The sequence below is a fragment of the Myotis myotis genome, unplaced genomic scaffold (assembly GCF_014108235.1).
Source record: "Myotis myotis isolate mMyoMyo1 unplaced genomic scaffold, mMyoMyo1.p scaffold_m19_p_16, whole genome shotgun sequence".
NCBI lineage: Eukaryota > Metazoa > Chordata > Mammalia > Chiroptera > Vespertilionidae > Myotis > Myotis myotis.
Genome location: NW_023416320.1, coordinates 42,598,570 through 42,609,229, shown reverse-complemented (window position 1 = coordinate 42,609,229; position 10,660 = coordinate 42,598,570). Strand labels below are relative to the sequence as shown.

Below are 10,660 nucleotides of genomic sequence, written 5' to 3'. Positions count from 1 at the left end.
CCATGTAAGTTTCTGTTTGCTGCGGTCTTCTTATAAAGGCACATGTTTGCTCTCTGGTTATATTCTCGTTTGCTCCATCTTCTGTGCATGCTCAGTTTAAATTTGAGCTCCGAAGAGAAATTTTACACAAGCACATTAGCTTATTTAGGCACTACACCCTTCTCTTCCTCAGAATAATTTTATATTCTTCTATTTTAATCTATTTTTTAGAGATTTCTAATCCTCTAAAATGATTTCCTTCCAGAATCTTTTTTCCCTCTACAAGAAATAGTATTTTTTTCTTCTGACATTTTTTAATCTCCTTTTTGAAATCCAAGGATGCATGTGTAACAATAATCAAGTAATTCTCATGAATGGGCCACCATCTTTGCATTAATGTTTCTAAAGAGAACAACTTAAGGCCTTTGTCTATTTAGTAATATTACTGAGCATTTCATCAGTTTTTTAGTGATGGAGCAAGGAATAACATACTACTTTGAGACTCACTGTTGCCTAAACCCTCTGGTCTTCCTGTATCTTGCCAAGAGAATGCTTGTCTTAACTCCAATACGTAGAGTGATCTACATTAAATCTGAGTGAGCGTATGCAGGAGATCTATTTGAAAGGGCCATCCTCAGGAGCATTCTCAAATAAAACGATATGAAAACAGGAGTAAGAATAAATTGTTGCCCATTCTTGTGAAATCCAGTCTTATTTCTCCTCCTTTTCTGTGTTTGTTCTGTGTGCTAAAAGGGTGAGAATAAAAAAATAGAGTGCCACATAGCATCTTTTTACTTTTTTGGGGTGGGGGGGCTTCTGGAGATGGGCTGATTAAATGTTCATCATGTCCCCTCCTTTCATTCTCCTTTCTTCAAGTCAGAGCTCAGGATGTGGCATCTCAAGTTTGATGTGCAACTGTGGCAGAGATAAGCATTTTGGGTAGCAAACAACTATCGAAAAACCTTGCAATTTATCCATCTTGGGCATGTGTGTTTTTTTTTGTATCCGGTGGTAATTTTTTACATTAGCTGTTTCTTAGGATTAGCAAGCCAGTTCAAATCTTATTTCATCCTTCCCTGGGTATTTAGTGTAGCGCCAAGCGAAGCACAGATTCACATATGCTTCCTCAGGATTAAGGATGATCTTTGGATAGGCAGTAACATAGAATCCACAATAGATTCAGTGAATGGGCTGTTTTCTTTCATGCCAACAACAAACCCTAAACTTTAGGGTTTGCCAAAAACAAGCCCTAGGCTTTTAGTCCCAAGTTCCCACAGACTTGGAGTCATACTCATGAACGTCAAATAACAGTCATCTATTTTACCATGTTCTTCATTTGCCTCAATCCCTACAGTGCGGCATATGATTGCTCCATGGCAAAGAAGAGGAGAGCTGAAGAGCAGGCCTCATGGGTCCCTGTCAACAAGAGAAAGTCCCTGCTGATGAAGCCCAGACACTACAGCCCAAGCATGAACGGCCAGGAGGGGCTCGATACCAGGACGGAGGTGGAGGAGGACAACGGCCTGCTGGGGACCAATGCTCACCGGACCACAGGTAGCAAGGAGGGGCCCAAACTCTCCATTTGCCCTCAGGCACCGAAGACTCAGTCTTAGCTTCTGCAGAACACATAGAGCTTGTGTGTTTGAATTTGGAAGCAAGATTAAATATTTTTTTTCACGTCGAATCCATTTAGTGAGGGCTGATTTTTGTCTGTAACTGTGGGATGTCTCAAGCTTGCCCTGCGTTCATTTTCAAAATGCAGGATTGGACTGTGCCTCTTTTTGAAGAATATAAAGGACACTAAGCCTGAAAGCTGACGAATACCTTGACTCCCAAATAGGGTAGATGCTTAATGCCTGAAAGAACCTTTCAAAATAAAGGGCCGATTTAATCTTGAGAATATTTAAGATATGATATACATGAATAAAACAAAATATTTTTGTTTTGTAAATATATATAGTATTAGTTAGCCCTCAAAATATAATTGGTGATAACAACATGGACCAATGCAGGTGGGATGCAACCTTAATATTTTCAACATTTAAAAAATAAATATTTATAGCAATGGACTGCAGAAGGACGTAAAGTTGGCTGCCTAGCATCTCCATCTAGAAAACTGATAAAGAAAATTTATACTATGCCCACTATTTCCAAAATACAATCATTTTAATTTACCTATAAGCACACATTATGCTTCATGGATTTAATTCTTCACTCATTAAATGCTGTTTGCATTACAAGTTATATGTAGTTACAATCTCAGAATTTTAGGTTGTTTCTCCCCAGTTCACAGTTACTCCCATTGGTCCCTGGTAGTCACCGTGCCTCCAGGAGTCAGAATATCACCAACCACATTGTGCATGAGGCTGAAATGAAAGGAAATGCAAAATATCTCAAGAAATTATATTAAAAAAAGAAATCTAAAGCTTGACTTATTGGAAAATGAAATTAGTTGTTCTAAATTAAATACACATGTTTTTTTAAAATGTGATTTTATAGGAATCAAAATATATCAAATGATTTGTAATTTGAAAAAAAAAGTATATATTATACAAACCAAAGGCAACAAGAGTATTCGATCATAAATATCTATTATATATAGAAATATAGTAACAGCAATAGGGGTCAACAGACAAGATGTAAAAGCATATGAAAGACGAGTGAGCACGAATCTCAGATCACCACCCACAGCTCTCCAGTAATCTTGGCTTACAAGTAGCTTGAGGTTCTGTAGTTTAAAAAAAAGTTATATTCTGATTTGATGATGTTTAAGTAAATTTTCTGACTTTCCTGTGTTTAACATATGGCTTAAAGCCTCATGGCTCATTGGTAAATTATAATCATCTTTGACTTTTTTTGTTTCCTTCAGTTGGTTAGATTTTTGTTGATTCATAAAAACTGTAGCTAGAATCTAGAAAGTCCTTGAATCAGTGTGGTTGGACTTGGACTGTATCTGCCCACTGATCATGATGTGTAACCATTGTAAGATGCTTAGTATTAACCAAGAAAATATATTGTCAAAATGTACTCAGTTAAAATTTCAGTTGTATGTGTTGATGGACATCTATTTGCAGGTTCATAAATGTTACCTATTTTTTATATTTAGTACTGGAATCACTACTAATAACAATGAATATGCCGAAATTCCAGAAGTAGTGGCCATTATTGTTGAATTTTTAATATATTCTTGGCAAATAAGTTATATCACTTAATCTACCTGACAATGACATGTGTATGATTATGGACAGAATTTTACAGACATGATGATTAAGGACCACGGAGATTTAATGCTTAAGGTAATGCAGCTTGTAAATGTTGAGAAGGACATAATTAGGAAACAATTGAAGAATAAGCAAAATAACCAGGTAGCCATGCTTCAGCAGCTAATTCTCCCCAAGCTCTGACCACCTTCAGAAAGCAGACTGCGCAAAGTTTCTGCAACATTAGGTCAACATTTCCAGAAATGACAGGTCACAGATGCTCCTATCTCTGGTCAAAAGAGCAAAACTCTTTTAAGTTTTCTTTAGTCCTTTGAGCAAGTGATCCCCCACCCTCAGAAGGAAAGAGAGCCAGGTTGGTCCCCAGGCCCAGTATAAGGGCTTCTCATCTCTCTCTCATTTACTGCTGGTACTCCAAGGTTTTTAGCTGGCCAGGGGTGCGCCTGGTGGCATCTTCAGTGGACAGTTCAGGTGCTGAAGGGAGAGGGTCTAGTGCTCCTGAAAGTTCACATCATGAGCTTGTATCCATTTAATGGCAAAACTGCACCCTGGACCCTCCGTGGGGTAAGCAAGCTCCACCTCACTTATGTGGGGGACCCCATAGCCTCTGCCTTGCCTATCATCTAACACAGTATCTAGGGAAGGGGGAAGAGGGCCACTTTCCTGAATACCTGCGGGTGTCACGGGCTCTCCCGCGCTCCCCCGGGATGTCTGCAGGTGCCTCCCCGTGTGAGGGAGGACGCCCGGATCAGAGCGGTTAGGGACCTGTCAGCGTTGGAACAGAGATGCGTGCCAGGCCCGGAATCAAGCCTAGGCCCCTCTGATATGAAAGGCAGGAATATTCTAGTGATTTCAGTGGCAAAAGCACAAACTAAGTCACGGGGCCACCCTGGGACATAGAAACCCACTCGCATACAGAAGTAGGCGGCCCGTCACAGAGCTGGGAGAAACAAGTGTCTCGTCGCAGACCTGTCGGGTTCAAAGGCTCACTCAACTTTTTTCCCCTTGTGATTACAGTGAAAGCCAGGGAGAGAGCGATTCACGGAAGGAAAGTCGGATGGCAGCTTCTCAGGCCATCCCTGGAAACCTTCGTGTGCAGTGCGCACAGGCATGGCTGTCGGCAGGACTCCTCTCTTTCTGAGGAATAATTAATAAATATTTTCTTTTAGCATATAACAAACAGTTGAACCAAGCAATTATGTAAACTGGAAATGACCCAAAATGCTAGCAGTTGGCAGCGGCACAGTGAAATGCATTGTCGTGCACATGTGCATTTTTTGTCACTCCCGCCTCTCTGGTGATCTGCACTTAATAGGAATATTTTAAACTATGTAGCTAAGCAACAGAGGTAATTGTTGCTTTCTAGAGCTTTTGTTAGCACTCTACCACAGCCCAAATATGCATAATTAGGTATAATGTCTATAAATCATTATTGTACACATGTGGGTAGTTAAGTGGAGTGAGAGAATAGTTCAATGAATTGAGCATATTCACTGAAAATGCTTTTTATTTGTTTTCTGTAGTTCATAATACTTTAAAATTATCATAACCCTTTACACTTTCTCTTAATCACCAACCGTGATATTGAGAAAAACTTCATTTGCATTTTAGACTATGTTTAATATATTATTTAAACCTGGAGTTCCTCTGATATGAATTCAGGAGAGGATAGACCATCCTATCAAACATTATGTGCTTGTTTATCCAGTCTCTTTTCTAGGAAGTAAAATGTTAAATTTTTCAGTTTATGTTGAATAGATCCCAACAAAAGACTGCACCCTATAATCAGCATTATTTAAAGGGGCTAGTGTTGTGACTAAATTCTTCCCTTCATCCAAAAATGCTTTTAGTTACTATGGCAATATTTACTTGATCCTGGCAGTCCAGTGTTGATTTAGGGAGATAATTACCAGAAAGGAAGATGATGGAGATGTATTTTTGAGTGTCCTTGTCAGAGACAATGTTTATAAAAAAAAATTAAATGAGACAAAAAAAGGCTCATTGTCTTCTGCTCAGACACCCTCGCCCACAGCCCTCACATTGGATGGCTGTGCTTTTCTTCCCTCCAAAGATGCTTATTAACACAGAATGCACTTCACTTGGTGTCTTTAGCAGTCCTTAAGGCAGCTGATTATTTTGTGTAGCCCGTCCCCCACTCCCCTCCTGCTCTTCCTCCTCCTCTTCCTCCTCCTCCTCCTCCCACTCCTCCTCCTCCTCTTTTTTTGGTCATAGTATTCACTAAAGGAAGCATTGCTGGGTTGCCTGGTGTATTTCACAGCCTGGTATGTGCTGGGTGCTGTGCTTGCTGGAGGACACCTTGACCTGGGCAAGGGTTAGGTCATCACATACTCTGGACCCTTCACTGGTGTGTTTGCACTGGGACACACACACACACACACACACACACACACACACACACACACACACACAATCTTACCACCCCCACTGGGCCATTGCTGAGAAGGAAAGGGGGTGATGCTGACAAGGGCCCTGGGACAAGAGGGATGGGTGGACTGTCCCAGGCAGACCAGCACTGGGGCCTGTTCTCAGTCATGGGCTCCTTGACTGTCAGGACTCCAGCTGGTCCTGCACCGAGAACAACAGTTAACATTCAGCATCCTCCAAACATCCCCACCTCCCGTCTCATTTCCTTTTCACACAAATGCACGAAGCACCAGACCAGAAAATGTGTTACTGTGTAAGACGTGATTTGATCATGCTGATTTCCCCATTTGCTTGTGTTTCCTTCCACATGGAACTTTTGGGTGACAATTATGAAGGTGGTCAGGAAATCTAGAAAGCTTTCAGAACTTGTTTAGTTATCATCGTGTAGACGAATTTCGTATTTTAACGAAATCCCATAAAATCTGAAAGTATGTTTGAAAAAAACTATGAAGACAGAAAACTGAAACCAAATAAGCTTTGAAAATATACTGCCATTCTAACAGAGAAATCTGATGACTATTTCCTTTATAGTGCCTGGCATTATATCTATTTGATTTCTAGGTGGCTAAGATTTGCAAATGTAAGAGGTAAAGTAACAATAATTTCGCATTCAGCATTCTGTTACTATTATGTATGGATTTCAGTACCCTAGAAGTACTTAGTTCTTAATATACTAAAAATTCTAATAGCTCATTTCTTTAAAGGTAATTCTCAGAATATGAAGGTCTAAGTTGTGTTTTAAGAAGATATATATTTTCTCCCTAATGCTTTTAAAATGAATAGAGCCTACATATTCACATATTTTACATATTATATTTACATATGTGTGTATATATTATGTGTGTTTTCTTAAAGTATTTTTGAAAATATTTCTTAAATAATTTTTAATTATTAAATACATTTAAATAATTTTCTTAGAAAAATTTCCATGAGCCACTTTTGTTCTTGTCTTTCAAATACTGGCGTGTGTTTTTCCCCATAGAAGAAATCATGACAAAACCTCTGGGTGAGACTGTTCATTCAACGGCACAAGAAAACTCTCACGGGAAGGAAGACAGATACGGTTGCTACCAAGAGCTCGTGGTCAAATCTTTAATGCACGTGGGGAAATTTGAAAACAGTGCATCTGTCCAGACCACAAATGAAAACTTCAATGACAGTGGCATCCAGTCTCTCAAAGCAGAGAGCGACGAGGTGGACGAGTGCTTTGTGGTTCATTCCGATGACGGAAAAGACCACACCAGCGACTCCCAGCGGAGATTCTGCTCCTCCGATGACAATGAAAGCAACTCGGAAAGTACAGAGAACGGCTGGGACAGTGGCTCCAGCTTCTCCGAAGAAACCAAACCACGTAGAGTTCCAAAGTACATTTTAGTGGATGATAGGAAAGACGTAGTGGAAGTTCCCGAAATAAAGACCGAAGGTGACAAGTTTATCTCTTGTGAAAACAGGTGTGATTCTGACCCAGAAAGGAGAGACCCGCACAATGCTCGCACGGATGCCCTGGGTGGCAGGGCGCAGGCCCCCTTCCCCGGGGCTGAGGAGGATGACAGCCAGTGCCTGGCCGTGATGACAGAGGAGTCCGTGGACCTGGAGAAGGCGAAGGGGAACTTAAGTTTGCTGGAGCAGGCCATCGCCCTGCAGGCCGAGAGAGGCTGTGCTTTCCATGACACCTACAAAGAGCTGGACAGGTTTCTGCTGGAGCACCTAGCAGGGGAAAGGAGACAAGCCAAAGTTACTGACGTGGGCGGAAGACAACTCTTTAACAATAAACGTAAGACATGCTTTTGCATTTACTTTAGAAAGAAAATTGCGTTAGGGTTGGGAAAAAAATTAGTTACGACTTGCTTACTTCTTCCAGATAGCTGTTTTGACAACTTCACACCATTTGAAAACTAGTTTATATTTTATATTATAAAATAAGCGATTTCTCTAAATTGTTCTCAAATCCAGCTTGGTCAGTTGTGTAGTGTTTTGACACACGATAAAAGGATCATTGCCTCTATTTCTTCTAATTTGATTGCTTTAAAAAAGAATATAGTACTTTTTAAAAAGTACTTTATTGTACGTTAGAAGTATATTAGTACTTATTGGATTTTAAATCATCATATTAATCAAGTCAATTCCAGAAATTTATTATTTCTTTCCCACCCTCTTTCTGGGGTCATCTGACTGTCTTTAAGCTTCAAAATAGCCCGGCCAGTGTGGCTCAGTGGTTGAGCATCAACCTATGAACCATGAGGTCACAGTTTGATTTCTGGCCAGGGCATATGCCCAGGTTGTGGGCTCCATCCCCAGTGGGGGACATGCAGGAAGCAGCTGATTAATGATTCTCTCTCATCATTGATGTTTCTATCTCTCTCTCCCTCTGAAATTAATAATAATAATAATAGTAATAATAATAATAATAATAAAATAATGTCAAACTACTTGCAAGCCAAGCAGGATGATCTATCTGATCCTTCTTAGGATAAAACTGGCTGTTAATGCTTTTATAAGCCTCTGCTTTTTACAAGCTCTCTGACTCGGGGTCCACAAAAATCTGGGCCAAGCTTGAATGCGAGAGTAAATAAGCTTAAAATTGTTCCTCCGACTTTAGGGAAATTGTGTTTTCTCTCCCATAAAGACAATCCCCACCCCCACTCCACCCCTAGGCTTGCACAAGGTGGGCCTGATGATGATTTTTTACAGTTAAGTGGAGTTTCCCAAATGGTGGTATGGAAGTGCCTAGAAAGCTTGTTTAAGATGGGTATTTCCAGGATCTCATGAGACTCACTGCTCCAGAACTCGACATTTTTTAAGCAGGTTTGTCAATTGATTCTTGGACGCCCTGAAGGCTGGTAACCACAGAATCAGGGAAAATCAAGGTGGTGGCCCCAAGCTTGTGCTTATTAGAAGAGGTAGATGTTTGGCTGCTATTTATGCATGAATGAATGGCATGTTTTGTCATTTTAAGTCCGTTTTAGTACTCACCTGCAGTCTTATTAGGTATTGCCTTGCAGCTCAGAGCTGAGAAAGCAGAAAAGAATAAGATGACGTCACATAGTGAGGAACAAGATAATGCTATGCAAACATTCTGCCAGGGTTGGGATGGGGACAGAATATTAATGACGTGTGTGTGGTTTGGGACAGGACACTGTATTTAGCTCTGGGTACTCTACTAATATGCAACTGTTGGATTTATCTGTGTGTTTGGGTTTTTTGTTTGTTTGTTTGATTTTTTTTTAATAAACTGCAAGCCAAAAATGAAAAAGAAATTTACTTCCAATTCCCCCAACTCATAATATCTAATATATTACATTTCATTCATCCTAAGATACATAGTTTCCCAGTTTAATATCTCTGAAATCAAAGAATGTGCCATAATTAAATTTTAATAGTTGTTTCTTTCTTACTAGCATACAAACTATGTTTCATCTTACAATTGATGAAATCTTCCAGCCAATGAAATCCAGTATTTGGAGAAATTTTAATTATTTGTGCTACAGCTTAAAATACTTGATGATTCTTGGGTCAATTTTGTAGACCTTTTGAAACTATTTTTTGTTTTCAAAAATTAACAAGGTGTTGGAATCTGTGCTTGTAGACTTGGGTGATGTTGGAGATTTACTGAATGACTAATGTTGCTGCATGGGTCAACAGTATATCTTATTGCAGAGAGCAGCGGTTCTCAACCTGTGGGTCGCGACTCTTTCACAGAGGTCACCTATATACATCCTGCATATCAGATATTTACATTACGGTTCATAACAGTAGCAAAATTACAGTTATGAAGTAGCAACGAAAATAATTTTATGGCTGGGGGTCACCACAACATGAGGAACTGTATTAAAGGGTCGAGGCATGAGGAAGGTTGAGAACCACTGGCGTAGAGCATTGTCCTGCCTTGAGGTGTAAATAGCCGATGCCAGGAAGATCCAGACCAGATTAGTATATAACAGACAGGGAAAAAGAAGTGGAACTCAGAGAAATTGTAGGTCTGGTCCAGAGAATGCCCACAGAGTCCGAATTAAGTATTCACTTTCCTGTTCCTCTTTTTAGATTTGGGAGCCAGCAGCGTTAGACATGCTTTATTTCTCTGGCATAAATTCCATGCTTCTAAGTCAACACTTTTCCCAAATGATAGCCACACTCTTCAAAATATCATCCTCATTTTTTATAGACTGTGGGCATGTGACAGCTGTTAAGGAGAGAACAGTAGAATTTTAAAATGTCATTTTACCCAAGACTTCAGATGAGTCAGCAATTCTAAAGTAAAGTTTGACTATCCTGTTGCCACCAAGCATCTAGTGAGACTTTAAGTCGAAATATAAGTAGAGTCATCGTAGAATGTATAGTTCAGCCTCTTGGAGTGAAGGGGGGTGATATGAACAACCACACAGGTATATCAGGCGGGAATTAGGACAGTCCCAGACAAACCAGGATGTAGACTCATCAGGGGAGACGGTCATTATGCAGCATTTCACACAGAAAATGGAGGAGCCAGGCCTGAGATCACAGGAGCTCTGGCTTCTCAGCCTGCACAGGGGCTCTGCCCTATAGAGCATTTCATTAGCATCTCGTTTCACCCACAGAAAAGAGCTTGCAGACAAAGGTGCATGATGGACGTCAGGGGACCACACCTGGTCGGGAGCCAGCCGGCCTTATCTCCCACACCCTCTCTGGCTTCCTGTGCGCCGATAGTGTGGCAAAGAGGAGGCACACTCGACGCCAAACCGTTCAGTGTGGTTTAGAAATGTGGCCTCACCTGGGCGAGGTCCAAGAGAGGAGAGGCACCGAATTACACATTGTTTCTCCTTTTTTTCTAATTCCCTCCCCTGTGCTGTCACCCCTCCGAGTTCCGCTATCAGCAAACTTCAAGGAATTTGACCAGCGGTCTACCGGAGAGGACAACCTGAAAGTGGGCAACATTTTTGAATTCAATAAAATAGATCGCCATAAAAATCATAGAACAAGTCAAAGCTCTTAATAGGACCCTTTTGTCTCTTACAGAAAAGTGTGTGTTCTCCACATGACGG

General features: G+C 40.6%; 1 protein-coding gene across 2 annotated transcripts in view; it reads left to right on the top strand.

The window, feature by feature from the left end:
* Positions 1 to 1,339: 1,339 nt before the first annotated feature.
* ST18 (ST18 C2H2C-type zinc finger transcription factor) overlaps positions 1,340 to 10,660 on the top strand; it is a 62,231-nt gene continuing 52,910 nt past the window's right edge. For both annotated transcript variants that reach the window (XM_036338746.1, XM_036338747.1), the window contains exons 1-2: positions 1,340 to 1,533; positions 6,625 to 7,416. In XM_036338746.1, the coding sequence (XP_036194639.1) occupies positions 1,353 to 1,533; positions 6,625 to 7,416 (973 nt within the window). In that variant the 5' untranslated portion in view covers positions 1,340 to 1,352. The remainder of the gene's footprint in view (positions 1,534 to 6,624; positions 7,417 to 10,660) is intronic.